At 54.2% G+C, this 14,455-nt stretch overlaps 7 protein-coding genes across 7 annotated transcripts; 3 read left to right on the top strand and 4 right to left on the bottom strand.

Annotated features, from left to right (window-relative positions):
• Positions 1 to 796: 796 nt before the first annotated feature.
• On the bottom strand, positions 797 to 1,258 carry MYCGRDRAFT_78154 (uncharacterized protein; the record flags this gene model as incomplete). Its single annotated transcript, XM_003855904.1, has 2 exons — positions 797 to 1,165; positions 1,226 to 1,258. One exon carries the CDS (start codon positions 1,160 to 1,162, stop codon positions 947 to 949), a length of 216 nt encoding a protein of 71 aa, XP_003855952.1.
• A 2,937-nt stretch (positions 1,259 to 4,195) lies between these two features.
• MYCGRDRAFT_88808 (uncharacterized protein) lies at positions 4,196 to 5,869 on the top strand (the record flags this gene model as incomplete). The annotated part of the gene is made up of 1 exon (XM_003857645.1): positions 4,196 to 5,869. One exon carries the CDS (start codon positions 4,196 to 4,198, stop codon positions 5,867 to 5,869), a length of 1,674 nt encoding a protein of 557 aa, XP_003857693.1.
• Positions 5,870 to 6,878: 1,009 nt separating this feature from the next.
• Positions 6,879 to 7,851, top strand: MYCGRDRAFT_102068 (uncharacterized protein; the record flags this gene model as incomplete). The annotated part of the gene is made up of 1 exon (XM_003857646.1): positions 6,879 to 7,851. A coding segment is annotated over one exon (669 nt), but the record flags the coding sequence as incomplete, so codon positions are not given.
• A 26-nt stretch (positions 7,852 to 7,877) lies between these two features.
• On the bottom strand, positions 7,878 to 8,560 carry MYCGRDRAFT_102067 (uncharacterized protein; the record flags this gene model as incomplete). The annotated part of the gene is made up of 1 exon (XM_003855903.1): positions 7,878 to 8,560. A coding segment is annotated over one exon (261 nt), but the record flags the coding sequence as incomplete, so codon positions are not given.
• A 315-nt stretch (positions 8,561 to 8,875) lies between these two features.
• MYCGRDRAFT_32232 (uncharacterized protein) lies at positions 8,876 to 9,109 on the bottom strand (the record flags this gene model as incomplete). Its single annotated transcript, XM_003855902.1, has 1 exon — positions 8,876 to 9,109. One exon carries the CDS (start codon positions 9,107 to 9,109, stop codon positions 8,876 to 8,878), a length of 234 nt encoding a protein of 77 aa, XP_003855950.1.
• Positions 9,110 to 10,170: 1,061 nt separating this feature from the next.
• On the bottom strand, positions 10,171 to 11,499 carry MYCGRDRAFT_32540 (L-rhamnoate dehydratase-like protein; the record flags this gene model as incomplete). The annotated part of the gene is made up of 2 exons (XM_003855901.1): positions 10,171 to 11,126; positions 11,178 to 11,499. The coding sequence occupies 2 exons, from the start codon at positions 11,497 to 11,499 to the stop codon at positions 10,171 to 10,173; spliced, it is 1,278 nt and encodes a 425-aa protein (XP_003855949.1).
• Positions 11,500 to 11,852: 353 nt separating this feature from the next.
• On the top strand, positions 11,853 to 14,450 carry MYCGRDRAFT_65129 (uncharacterized protein; the record flags this gene model as incomplete). The annotated part of the gene is made up of 5 exons (XM_003857647.1): positions 11,853 to 12,027; positions 12,096 to 12,192; positions 12,248 to 12,277; positions 12,351 to 13,689; positions 13,742 to 14,450. 5 exons carry the CDS (start codon positions 11,992 to 11,994, stop codon positions 14,448 to 14,450), a joined length of 2,211 nt encoding a protein of 736 aa, XP_003857695.1.
• Positions 14,451 to 14,455: the final 5 nt, after the last annotated feature.

Here is a 14,455-nt window from a genome sequence, read left to right as displayed (position 1 = left end):
TTAGTGGGAGTTCATCGTCACATTGGAGCGTTCGCCTCACCGATGCGAGCCGCCCAGGAGGACTGAGGCATGAGCTATGGATTGCAAAGAAGCGCCCACCAGAAAAATGTGTGCACCGGTAGTGGAGCACTTTGAAGCCGCAGATGCAGAAGGACCTTGTTGGTACGGTGCAGACCGACGAGCCCCTAGCTTCACGAATCGAACGCTAAAAATATCCCAAACCTGGTACAGTCTCTCGTAGCGTTTCTTGACCCACAACCGACAAACCACGTCGTTCAAAGAAGCATTGCCTCAATTCGACATCTTTGCACTTCACACAATAACGATCCCTACTGACGACCAGCTGTCGATATGCTATCTAACGACTCCCTGAAGCGGAAGGCCGCACGGAATCTCAGGCCACCGTCATCATCTCCCTGCGACCCGTTCTTGGCAAGACAGGCCCGAGAGCCAACCGGATTATGGTTAAATGTCGGTAGTATGCAGAACTTGGCCAACGCTTTCAACCTGGTCCTCTGTGCCAAGTCCCTTCTTCGAACTTTCGGATCGCCGGACCGACTCCTTCATCAGTGGCACGGCTGTCCATCATTCGACCGGCCCTCGTCTCTGCCACTGTCTGACTCTGCTCGCCGCCATAATCCAAGCATGACGAAGCACAGTCAAGGCAGACTGGACCAACTGTCGTGGAATCAGAGCACGCTCCGAGCTCCCCGGCTTGACCATCAGACCGCGATCCGCGAAGCTATCTGACGAATTTGCAAGTATGACAATTCGATAGTGCTCAGGAACCGTCTTTCCGGGCTGCAAAAAAGCGCCGAAGCATCTCGTTCGGAGGGACTCAATCTGCTCCATCGGAATTGGGAGGCACGCTACCAGACGTTCGCGCTCCGCTGTGCTGTGACGAGTCTACCAGTTGTGCTGCAGAACAGAACAACAGTACAGCCTCCTAGACCGCATATGGAGCATACTTCCGCATCAGCAAACCCGTCGGGTCTGGTTCGTCCACATGCGCCCATGCGCCGGCGAAGTGAATGACGAAGAAACCTGGCTGCCATGGTATGTGGTCCTGGTGGCACTTTATCTCTGGCGGGAATGCGTTCAATTGCCATTGCTTGACGAACGTTGATTTCTTGTCGAGGCCCATCGTACCAGTCGCGACCATATCCTGTCGCTTGTCAGTATGTGACCCAAACTGCTGTCAAGAAGTCAAGATTCCAGGACTTACTCGCAAGCAGTCTTGCAGACTCCTCGGGTCGCCCTCTTCACCTGGGATCTCTTTTTGTCTCCACCATTCCTTTATCACTTCCAGTATGTAAGGCGTAGTGCGGACCATTAGACTCCCGCTGTTGACTGGGAAGCAGTCCGGCGTGATGATCATGTCGATCTGGTCCCTCTCCGCCGCGGAATATGGTTCAAGAGCCAGCTCGACCATACTCTCCAACGTGATGCTCGAGTTGGTAACGATCAAGTCAAAGTCAGTCCACCAAATCCATTCGTAAGCATTCTCGCCACGATGCTTCGCTTTGATCGCTCTCTCCATCTCGTTCAGCCGATCCCAGTCCTTTGGATAGCTGCCTTCAGCCTTTTCGAAAGACCAGATCATGTCGTAGCCGTGTTTCTGTGTGTATCGCATTTTGTTACTGATGGCTAAATGGTCGTAGCTCGTCTCACGATCGCTCATGCTTCCTACGGCAAACTTGGTACCGATGATCTTGCGCGCTTTCGGATTTGAGGCTGCCGAAGGATTGTACGCGGATGAAATGGTTCTACCTTGCGCTTTGGCTTTGGTTTTGTCGATGATTGAAACCTTGTCGATGAGTTCGCCTTCGCCTTCGCCTTCGCCTTCGCCTTTGTCTTTGCTTTGGTACGCATTGCGAAAGAAGACCACGGCTTGCAGTAAGAATATGAGAATCAGCAGAAGGCGCCAGAAGTCTTGCTTCCGCCGTGGTGGAATCATGGTGAGCTGAGTTGACGAGGAAGGGGAGGAGAACGGAAATCGCGCATATCTGCGTCAGACATCTTGCAATACTTATATGCGAAATTGCAGTGATCATGCGACACGCGCGTGAGGACTCGGTGGAACGCTAGACGAGAATCTGGAGGTACGGGTTACCAGCAATCTCTGTGGCGTCCCGCGGTTCCTGTCCAGATCTTCCGCTCTTTCGGCATGGACGAGATGGCCCCACTTCGTTGCAGGTGCCTGATAGGAAGACCCCTCCGAACAATGGATACAACTAATGCTGTCCCGCTCTGCGTTGTCATGCGCTCAGCCGCCTGTACCGAGGCCGCTGATGTTGTTGACGACTCCGGAGATGAAATGGTGCCGCTGAGTAATGGACGAGGGAGTGGACGAGGTCACGAGGGTCTGTCTGGTCGGCGAAAAGCTTCGTCGGCAGCTGCCCTGTGAACGCGCCCAACAACATTATTCGCGATCAGCTGTGAGATGATCGCCCGAGGACGTCGGCGCAAGTAAGGAGAAAATGAGAAAGTGGCCGTGAGCCAAAGTCGGCGCGAAAATGCCATGCTCATAGGATAGCTTTCCAGATAAGTACTCGGACCTGGCTGTAATTGCAGAAGCAATGGCAAGCGCCGGCAAAATATGCGAAGCGTATACCTTATTCGAGGAGCCAAGCAGAGGCAACTTACAACCTCAGCAAGATGAATGACCGCCATGGCCGAAACCAGTCAACCTTCAAGCTTCAGAAGGAAGTAAGCGTAATTCGGTGTCGAAAGTTGAGAAGGTCTTTCAAAAAGTGGCGAACGGAGCTACAAACTACAACACTTCCGACTCGCAGAACTACCTCCACCTTTGGTAATAACGGACTCCATGCAGTTGTCGATGACGCCTTGCAGCCATTTACTGCGAATCTCATTTCCGATGTGCCAATTTCACTTGCATCTGTCCCGTCTCAGATCTGAGGCGTTGCTCCCGGGGAATAGAACTCGTGGTGTGAACCACCAACCGCATTATAGCAACCTGATTTTCCAAACTGGTCCTTGCAGTAATACTACGTCTGTGGAGGGTCAATTAGCTCGCACCAATTGCCGCCCTTCACACACGGCCAGCGACGACACCAATTGCCATCGCAATCGAATGGATAGTAGCATCGACCACCGAAGGCAGAACCTTTGCCGCACCATGCTGGCCGAGTTGTTAGTATGGATCTTGGGAGCTCTTGGCAAGTAAGTGCGATGTACAATTGAACCCTCGTATGCACTGGCCCGCGGCTGGACTGGCGGCACTGACTTGAGCGACGGCGATGGCGAAGGTAAGGAATACATATGTGTGTAGCTTCATCCTGGATAGGCACAGGAGTAAGGCTGTTGGCGATGTTGGCGGTGTTGGCGGGTTATTTTCAGAAGTCGATTCCAGAGCCAGCGTTGGGAAGAGCGAGAATGCAATAGAAAAAGACGAAGAAGAGACTTGACGTTACGAGGCGAGCACAGTGCTGCACAGCAACACGAGCAGCGATGTCTTGACAAGGACGGCTGGAACGTGGACATCCCGTGTCGATTGTCGCCGTAGACTTCCGCCGAATTAGGAGGGCGTAGTCACGAAGGTCGAAGCGCGCTCCAAATGCTTTTCCCGCAAGCTGTCACCTGGCGCACCTGTGTTGCATTTGCAGTGATGAGCAACATTGTCATTGCTACGAAGCATGATCAATACGAGCACACACGGTATGCCGCAGCAGGAGAGCGTGAGATGAGAGGGATGGGGAATGATGGGGGCCGTGGCATGGTCTGCTCTTCTCGAGTCACTCGATCATGGGAGCGCTGTCATAATTCTCCATCTCATGAACCGAGACGATCGTATTGTGTCTTTTGCGAGGCACTCCTCCTTGCAAATAGGCGCTTGACCTGAGGCCGGGTTCGGACGCTCAGCAATCCGATGCTCCCTTCTGCTGTAAAGCCCGTCTGCGCACCGCCGGATGCCAACTGAGCAGACCTCCATCGATAGTAAGAGCATCGCGACTCCGGGAAGGGATGGTAGGAGAGATAATGGTGATGCAGAGTGGTGAGGTGTAGGCAATGGTTTCAGGCGAGTTGACGTCGCGCTACCACGAATCGCGCTAGCTGTAAAATACCCACTATCTTGGCATTACCGTCATTCAAATGTCAACAAACACTCGAGCCAGTGCAACACTTCATATGAAAAGAATCTCGAATCTTTGCTGGACTATCTCGGCTCGCCACGATGGACCATGAGAGCCTGAGAACGGCGTCGACATATTTGAACAATCTTCTGCTGGCCCGGGGACTGCTACGCAATGGCGACCCAATCGACTTCGTCAAGCCCTCAAAGGAGAGTCGCGCCCAGATCATCAACCTCGTTCACGACCTCATACTACGCGAAGATCGCGACAAAGAGCAGCGAGAACAGGTGGCCACCACAATCCGATCTCTACGATCCGAAGATGCGCGCAAAACCCACGACATCGAACGACTCACGACGAAAGGCGAGGAATCGGCAAGAGCAGCAGTACAAGCACAAGCTGCGGAGAGACATGCACTCGGGGAGGTGAAAAGGGTCGAGAAGGCAATGAAGCTGTTGCAAGATCAGACTGCGAAGCTCAAGACGACGCTGGCGCAAGTCAAAACACAGTGTACCAACGATGTCAGGAAGCGGGACCTTGAGTTGGCGCGTCTCAAAACACATCTGCAAGGGCAGCAGAGAGGAACAAGAGTTGGCACGGCAGCTCCGAGCATGTCTGTCCGGAAGGCATCAGCGGAGCAAGCGGCGCACGATCTGACAGATCCGGAATATAGCCTTAAGCAGGAGACGACCGAGTTCCTGACACAGCTCAGTCAGAGCCTCAGTGACGAAAATGACAGCTTGATTGGCTTGATCAGAACTTCATTGAAAACGCTGAAAGATGTGCTCGGACTGCCGGTGAATGTGGCCAAACATCCCGATAGCGCGGTGGGTAGTATGGGCAGCGATGCCGAAGCAGGAAAGTCCAAAGGCGGCAACAACCTACTGCTCGCGCTGCCCACATCGTACGAGGCATTGGCGGCGGATGTGGATGGCACACTTTCGCATCTCAAGACGGTTCTGACAAATCCGAACTTCGTCTCGGTTGAGGAGGTGGAAATAAGAGAGGAAGAGATCGCCAGGTTACGGGAAGGATGGGAGCATATGGAACGACGATGGAGGGATGTGTTGAACATGATGGAAGGCTGGCTGAGACGAATGGACACCGGCGACACCATCAACATCGATGATCTGAGAAGGGGCATGGGCCTGGTCTCCCCGACCGCTGGCCGTATGCGAGGACCTCGGCCTGCTGAGATGGAAATCGACCAAAGCCTCGTGGACAGCGAAACCAGCGAGGTCTCGCTGCCTGACATTCAGGAAGAGAGCTTTGTCTCGTCTTCTCATCGGCCGTCTAATCGACCAATGAGCAGTCCGAAGAGGAAAAGGGACGCGCTTGAGCCGCCGGAGTTTTTCGACTTGAGGCCGTCAACAAGTAGGAACAAGGCCGTTCCAGGTTCACCGGCGAAGTCGATCTCGGACAATGCACACCTTTTGCTCGAAAACGACGAGAGCGAGGAGCTGGAAGTGCCCCAGATGACGATCGCAGAGAAGCTAAGCGCCGCTCAAGAAGAGGCAGAACAAGCAGCCGCAGATGCACGATCAAAACCATCCAGCCGTGTGTCTGCAGGTGTGCCCGCAACAAGTGGGATAAACGGCAGCGTGGACGAGGAGAAAGACGATGATACTTTGGGCAAGTTGCCGGGCGATGCCACTTTGGGCAAGATCTTCAGTCCGATAGCGAAGAAGACAAGGATCAAAGGCCGTCCGCGGAAGAGGAAGAGCACGCTGAGCCCGGACGAACTTGAGGCGCTCATTGGTGCGAATGAAGAGTAGGCTGAGCGTACACGGGAGAAGAATTGGATACATGTGCTCGAGGGTACGGAATGGTAGGATCCTGCTGGCGGTGAGGCGACGAGGGTGTGAAGCTTCGATTGTGTGGGAGGTGCTATGGTAGATCTGTGCCTTGAGCCTGGCAGGTAACGCAACATCGCCAGCAAAGCTACTCGAGGCCTGCACAATCTAGGACGAGATGCGTCCACCATTGCAACCACCGCTCTTTCCCGCCGCCGTGAACGTGGATGAACAATTCCACTTTCGCTCCGTATTCATGCCGTGAACATGTTTCGTTCTACGGTGTCGCACAGCCGTAGCGATGCCGTTCACAGCCCCGACTCGCTCGCGGTACGGACGTGATCACAAGCCTCACCACATCCTTCCCTGTACTTGCTCCTGGTAGCCCAGCCATCTCCCGTTCGAGAATCACAATCTCGATTTGAAGTCGCGTCTTACGACGGAGAGTTGCATGACTTGACTGCATCATCCTTGAGGTCGAGGCTAATCATCAGCAGCAGCAACCATGCGTCAATGCAGCAAATGACCGAAAACAGCCATCGGGATGCACGCAATGCACAAGCATCGTGCAGCAGCAATCCACGAGTCCTGTTCACTCGCATGAGATGGGGTCAAAGTTGGGACCGATGTGGGCGATGTGATTGAAGGGAAGGAGCGAGGGGCGGGACCACCCTAGTGCGAATGCGGGTGAATGTGGATGGCAGCTTCGCCCGAATCCAATCACAGCGGGCGTCGAACCGCTCACTCTTTTCTCTCCTTCACTCTCTTCCACACGATCAACGTCTCTTCGCGCTGGGCTGCACCTTTCCAATAGTCGTGTTCCCCTGCCGATGTGCGGACCACGCCCTCTTGCAGCTTTGTTGCATGCTCGATTCTGCAGTGAGAGAGGAGGAGAGGTCCCACGGCAGTATCTCCGTCCTCTGCGACATATAGTGGCCGTGCCGCGCCCTTAGGCAAGTCTTTCTCTTCTTCTTCTTCTTCCTTCAGCAAGCGTGTCAATCCTCAGAGTTGTGTCTTAGTTTTCTTCCTCCTCTTTTTGTTCTTTGTCTGTTAATCAGGGCCCGGTGCTCTTTGCGAATCATATACTCACTCACTCACTAATAATTCAACCCTTCCGCCAACGTAACATCCAGAAAAATCCAACACATCCAGCATATTCACAGTCGCCGGTCGACTTGCCCTACCACGCCAATACCAACTATAATCAACTCTTGCTTGCTCAGCACGACCTTCGAAATATCACCATTTCACAACCACGAAACCATTTCCAAACAACGAAGATAATCAATTCATAATGGCCGCTATCCAGCTCAACTTCACTCTCCGCACCTCCGCCAACTGCAAGACCGTCCACTTGCTCGGTTCCTGGGACAACTACAAGGGTCAACTCCCGCTCTCCAAGGACTCCTCCAAGACTGGCGGCTGGAAGGGCACCTTCCGCTTCCAGGGACAGACCCTCAAGCAAGGCCAACGCTACTGGTACTACTACATCATCGATGGCTACCACGTCTCCCACGACCCCGCTCGCGAGTCCGTCACCGAGCCCACCACCGGCCGCAAGCTGAACACCCTCGACATCCCCGCCGGCAAGGCTGCTGAGCCCACCTCGACCTCCAAGTCCACGCGCCACTCCCGCCGCGTCAGCACCAACGGTGGAGTCCCCAAGGGTCGCCCGCTCGACAAGTCTCAGATCGTCTCCCCAAAGCCCTACAAGCCACAGGAGACCCGCAAGGTCCGCACCGAAGCGTTCGCGCACCCAACCCTCGAGCAGCTCACCGCCAAGTTCGCCGCGACCCAGGTCAACGACGACGACGACTCTGAATCCGAATCCGACTCTGACGACGACTCTGACGTCCCATCCCTCAGCTCTCGCAGCTCCCGCAGCTCCGGCTCCAGCACCCCAAGCTCCGTCTCCAGCACTTCCTCGTGTTGCACTTGCGAACGCTACGGTATCACCCGCTCCGGCGGCCGCGTCAAGCTTGACTGTGGTGGGTCTCGCTGCGGATACTCTGACGGATCCGACTGCTCTTCCGAGTCCGACGACGACTACAAGCGTGGCACTACCCGCCGCCACGGAATCGTCGTTCGCGGACGCTAGATGTCGACACTTCTGTGGGATGCTCGTCAAGAGCTTCTTGCATACAGTACTGCCCATGGCTAGGAGAGCTGTGAACCTTTTACATTCACTGGATATTTTCTTCCATTCCATTTCACGATCGTTTTGGTTTCCACCGGAAGGATCCTTGACCATAGGTCGTTGCCGCGCCGTCGATTCAGCTGGCCTGTATTGACGCCGCGCCGATGCCGATGCGTCGTTCTTCCACGCGGTTGCTATCCGTCCGACGACCTCGTGCGCCGCTTCGCGACGACGGTCTGAGAAGGACAGCGACTGCTAATTCGACAAGTCTGTTCCCGCACGTTGCAGCACGGCGCAACGACCGGCGGCGAACCAGAGGAGAGGAAAAGGTCGATCGCGGTTTGGTCGACTATGGATTCGGGACTTTTGGAGACGGAGATGGAGCCCGAACCGGCGCTGCTTGCGAAACTTGCAATACTTGCTCGTGAGTGGTAGATCCGGAGATGTTGTGGCGATGGGCGGATTGATGGAGCAATGAAGGCCAGCTTTCGAACGCCTTCTTGCCATAGTTAAGAATCAACTGTCTGATCATCCTGCTCTCTGTCGTTACTCTCACCGTCGTCTCGGAAATGTTGAGCTCCAAAGCTTTGGCGCATCGGAAGGACTAGAGCCCATGTTGTAGGCGTGATCCGAAGTCGACTGACTAGTCCAGAATGCTGCACTCGTGATGCTTGTCGTGCGTCTTTCCTCAGTGTGTCCGGGAGCGCGTCCTCGTGTGCTAGAGACACTCCAATGCAGCTGGCTGGTGAAGAATCAGACAACGCCTCCGTGGGCGTCATATGCCTATGCTTCAAAAGGCATCAGCCCACGCGAATTCAGTGCAAATGCGTTCAATCCCACTGCATTTGTCGTCAAACACTCCGTCGCTTCTGAGTGTGTCCTCGTCTTTCGTTGGCCTGGCTTGCGTCAGGAACCGCTCTGGGCTGCGACTGTCGCCTTGCGTGTAATCCACAAGTATACCCCACGAGAATGATCCTCTCTTGTACGACATGTCCTCGTTGATTTCTTGCTGCGCAGGGATCGATGGCATGGCGGTGATAGAGACAACGGCATACTGCGTATCTTTCCACGATTTGAATGCACATCGGGAGGAGTCATGAGGTTGAAGAGGAGATATGAGAGGTGCTTGGGTCGCTTGATAGGATAAATGAGAGGAGAGAGGGCTGATTGAGGAAAGAGAAGGGATAATGCAGGGCACAGCATGAGGGGATGATCAGGCCTCTCAGCCTGGTTCCCGTAGCCGTAGTCGTCGATACATCGAAGCCACGCTCATCATTAGGCTGAGAAGTCTGCTCAAAGCAGCATTGGTCGAACGCCCCGATCGTGGCGGCTTTCTTTTTTATTCTCCGGCCATGTGAGGAGTTTAGGTTCTGTCAGCTACATCTTACGATGCGGATGGCTTCGGCAGATGGGCCGTCTCATCTCAGCTTTTGCAGGGCACGTCGTCGGTTGAGAATCTTGAGAAGTCTCGGCAGATCGTGGCATGGCGTGAGCGCAGAGAGACGCGGTCGAGGTTCGGAGAGTCGTGTCCGTGGGCCGCCGATTACCGCGAGGCAACCGTCACGACGCGGGCATCTTTGACAGGAGTCGATCTCCGTACGTACACATCTTCATCACGAGGATGAAGCATCAGCCGCACGCAGCGAGTGAGCGTGATGTGTGAAGAGGAGCTGAGAGATGACGATCTCGATGAAGCCGTGAGGTGGCTGCGATCGAGGCATTCGAGGCTGATCCTGCGTGGGATCGCCAGATGTCGAATATTGGGGCCAAAAGTCCGCCAAACCTTCAATGCGCCTCAGCCTTACGATGACAACTTCGATCATCAATATTTTGAGCGTGCTCACGGGGTCTATCGGCGCCGTTGAATATTTGTTAGTCGTCGGAAGACTATCGTCGAGCGCCTTTCAGGGAAATGCGTGGATGGACTTCGTTTTCTCATTCGAATTTTGACGTCATGTTCATGCGAAAAGGTGTTGCCGGATGCTGGTCGGTATTCTACGGCACATGCACGGCTCGGTGTACGCGAGAAGATGTATTCTCATGGACCGGTGACTTATTCTTCTTTTTCAAAGCCTATTCCAGAAGCACCGACGCCCAAGTTCATGACACTCTGGCATTGATGGTCATTATTCAGTCGCTATGAGTCTCACGCCTTTGCGTCCTCCTCCTGCTGCATCGGTGGCGGCAAAGACCTAGCTGGAGCTGGGTTCAAGATGCCAGCAGCATCAATCAGCGGCGCAGAAGGATTCAGCTCCAACCCGAAACCTGGCTTGTCCAGCACGGAGACGTCGAGATATCCCTTTGTTGGAATTGGCTCATTGATGAACAGATTGCCAAACACCGGAAGCACACTCTTGCCATCAGGCGAATTGGCCAGATATTCCTGGAACGGACTGTTCGCTTGAGAGACCACGAAATGGTAGCTGTACGGACCAGAGGCGTGGGGAACCACAGGCAAGTCGTACGCTGCTGCCATCGCGCTGACCTTCAACAGCTCAGTCATACCACCCACCCACATCACATCAGGCTGGAGAATATCCACATTCCGGCCCTCGATGAGTTTGCGGAAACCATATCTGGAGTACTCGTGCTCGCCAGTTGTGAACTTGAGCGTGGGATGCGCACGCTTGATCAACGCCTGGCCATCAAAGTCGTCCGGCGACAGGCACTCCTCCCACCAGTCGATGTTCAGATCCTTGCACTTCTCCGCCAGCTCGATCGTGTACTGGACGTTCAGACTCATGTAGCAGTCTACCCGCAGAGGAAAGTCTGGTCCGACCTCTGCTCTCCTCGCTCGGAGGTATTCCACGTTCTTTCTCATTCCTTCTGGTCCTTCGCCGGGACTGTATGGCAACGGCACTTTTGCTCCGCTGAAGCCCATCTCTTTCGCAGCACCGGGAGCTGGGCCCGTGCAGTAGAACTCGAGTCGTTCACGGGTCGCCCCACCGATCATCTTGTATACTGGCTCATTCCGAATCTTGCCCAGCAGATCCCAGATTGCAAGATCGATCACGGATATGACTGCTACTGGAAGTCCTTTTCGGCCATAAAACATTGAGGCTCGGTACATTTGCTCGAAGAGGTGGTTCGTATCTCTCGGGTCTGCATATAACGTCAGTCAAGCTGGCACTCGCATGTACTGTGTATACATACCAGCTCCAATGAGGAATCTCCGGAAGTGCTCAGCAACCAGCCAACATGCTGGCGGGCCACCGAACCCAGTAGCGAAGCCCGTGGTCCCGTCACTCGCTTCGATCTCCACGCAGAACGATCCGAGCACATTGATGCCCCAGCTTGTCCTTGAAGCTCTGTAAGCTTCATATCCTGACATGGGCGTGGAGATTTTCGAGTCAATCAGCCAGTGTCCGCCTTTGACATTGTGGTAGTCACCGCCGGAGCCAACGCCTTGGATGATGAAAGTCTTGATCTCCTTGATCTTTGGGAAAGCCTTGACTTTCTCCTGTGATCCTGCCATATTGCAGTCGTGGTCGAGCTTGTGAATATACAGATCAAATTGAGATGAACCTATGCTCCAGGTCGTTGAACAATGTAGAGCGATGGGGAGAGGAAAGTGTGATGACAAGGCCTGAACAACGAGGAGGGACTGACTTACGCTTTATTGCTATTTTACCTTCCCATGGAGTGATGCAGTGGCTCGACAGTACGCCAGCGCTGCAACAATGTACCGACGTGAAGAGTGTCAGCAGCGAAAGCAAGATGACTGTCGCTCCAAAACGTGCTATCCACCCTCGGTGAGGGGTAAGTCTGGGTTAAAAGCCTGCCGAGCTGCCTCGATCCTCGCACCTCTTTTCACCGACCCCCGAAGATGACGGACTCATCGCCGAAAGACATCTCGCCGAGCCACAGACACGGCACCGAGCAGCGAGACGATGATGGATGGAGCGGTGAGGAAGAGGACGAGGGCGTTGGCGTTGGCGTTGAGGGCTCGAGAAAGCGGAAGCGACCGATGAGCGTGAGCTGTGAGATGTGCAAGACGAGAAAGGTATGGTTACACGAATGACCCACGTCGCGTTCACATGCAAAAACCCTTGCTGATAGATTATAATGTAGGTGAAATGCGATCGTGGTCATCCATCTTGTGGATGGTGCGTCCGAAATCAACAAATATGCGAGTACAAGGAAAGAAAGAAACCTGGCTTGCGAGCAGGTATGAACCCGATCGAGACATCCTCGAGCAATAGCTGATCCTCGTGTGTATGTAGGTTATGGCCGAGAACTCGAGTCTAGACTTGGTGAGTGCGAGCCTTTAGACTATATCCAGGCGTATAGTCGAAGCTAGCATCGAGACATACTGATCGTTCCAAGACAAACTCGAAGATGTCCTGAGCAGCCAGCAACAGGTTCTACAGCAACTTGCTAGCCATCTGCCTGGATTTCAAGCGACCGCATCTCCAGTCAGCCAACATGGCCAACATAGCCATGTCCAGAATGCTCCGATGACGCAGGCAGCAACGTTCATCCAGACTCCCGAAGCATACCATTCCGCCGGCCCAGTATATCAAAATCGATACACGTCCCAGTCGGACGACGTCAATCGAGAGCGGCACCAGAGTCACGCCTCGCAACAATCCATACACTTGCCGAGTGCCTCTACCGCGGAACTCTATACGCCAAACAATCCGCCTCTCGAGTCTCCCAGCTTGAACATTGCTGCTCCATCTCACGATGCTGCTTTGAAGGTCGTCTCGCAGGACCAGGATTTTCCGCCGTACGACCTGTTGTATGCTTTGACAGATCTCTTCTTCAAGCACATCAACACGTGGTGTCCGATACTCCATCGACGAAGCACATTGGACTCGCTCTTCGGTGCAAATGCGTTGGAAGAAGCAGATCGTATATTGCTGCACGCAATTGTGGCAACGACTCTGCGATTCTCCTCTGACGCTCGTCTCACCGATTCAGTCCGTGAACGGTATCATGCCACTTCGAAGCAGAAAGTTCTCCTTTATGGGTTGGAGAACAGCTCTGTCAAAGCACTTCAGGCTCTTGTCATTCTTGCCCTCGAATGTAAAAATGGTCCACCTGGCTGGAATTTGCTTGCCTTGATCACAAGAAGCGTGGTCCAGCTTGGGCTGGCGGTAGAGACTACATCAGCATCCATTGCTCCACTCTATCCGTCGATCTACACTTTGCGGGCGAACGTCCTTCCCGAACCGAAATCATTCATCGAAGACGAAAGTCGAAGAAGGCTGTTCTGGATGGTCTTCCTTCTCGATCGTTATGCAACCATTGCCACCGCTTTCGAATTCGCTCTGCGAGATGAAGAGATCGATCGCAAATTGCCTTGCAGAGACGATCTTTTCGCTCGCGACCAAGCTGTGGAGACTCGCTGGTTCCAGACCACGGAAGGAGAACAGCACACACTCATCGAGATGAACCATCCCGAGAATCTGGGTTCTTTCAGCTACTACATCGAGATTGTCGGCATTCTGTCCCAGATTCATCGCTTTCTCAAGAAGCCAGTCGACATCAGCGCTCTCTCCGACGTCGAGAAATGGCAACAGGAGTACCGTCACCTCCACGCCAAGCTCAATCAGTGGAAACACGGGCTTCCAAGCGAGTACGGCAACATGTCACGCCTGTTCAATCCAAACGGAGGCAACGTCAATTGCATTTGGATCATGCTTCATATCACATACCATACGTGAGTTCATGCATGCTCACCTTATCTTGCAGGCTAACCATCCATCTCCCAGCACCGTAATCCGCCTGCACTCCTCCGCCGCCTATCCCACCACTCGCTCTCCAATCTTCACCCCCTCCTACTCCGCCGCGCAACGCTGCCAGACTGCCGTTGAAGACATCTGCTCGCTCTGCTCCTACGTTCGTACCAACAGCCTGCTAACCAAGCTCGGCCCGCCCTTCGCCTTCTCACTCTGGGTCGCCGCACGCCTCCTCCTCGTGCACGGCTCGACCATCGACCACGCTTTCAATGTCTCCCTCCTCCCACTCGTCGACACGCTCCGCGAAATGGGCGCACAGTGGAAAGTCGCAGAGCGGTACGCCACACTGCTACAGCGTGTCATCGACGAGTTTCACGAAAGCGAGCGGGCTCCTGTCGGAGCGAATGGAGTGAGAGAGACGCCGTCGACTGTCAGAATCCTGGCGGATATGAGACGGTGCGCGTATGATCTTGATTTCCTCATCAGTCGGCAGCCTCGACAGCAATTCGGCAGCAAACAGGTGAGCGCCACGCCGAGGACGAGGACGCCGGCGCCGAACGAATTGGAGTATCTAGATGTGTTTGACTTTTTCAACATGCCACGGTTACCGGATGTGAACTCCAACGGGGTCGCAGCGGGTGCGAATGGCGATGGGAGTGGTCTTGTGCCGGAGTATCAGTCGTTTATGGATTATCAGCCGATGGTGGATGGCGGTGTTGGGACAGATTGGCTTGTACAGTGAAGAGT

The sequence above is a fragment of the Zymoseptoria tritici genome, chromosome 1, assembly GCF_000219625.1.
Source record: "Zymoseptoria tritici IPO323 chromosome 1, whole genome shotgun sequence".
Taxonomy (NCBI): Eukaryota; Fungi; Ascomycota; class Dothideomycetes; order Mycosphaerellales; family Mycosphaerellaceae; genus Zymoseptoria; species Zymoseptoria tritici.
The sequence above is the reverse complement of the archived record's forward strand: the minus strand, read 5'-3'. Positions and strand labels throughout refer to the sequence as shown.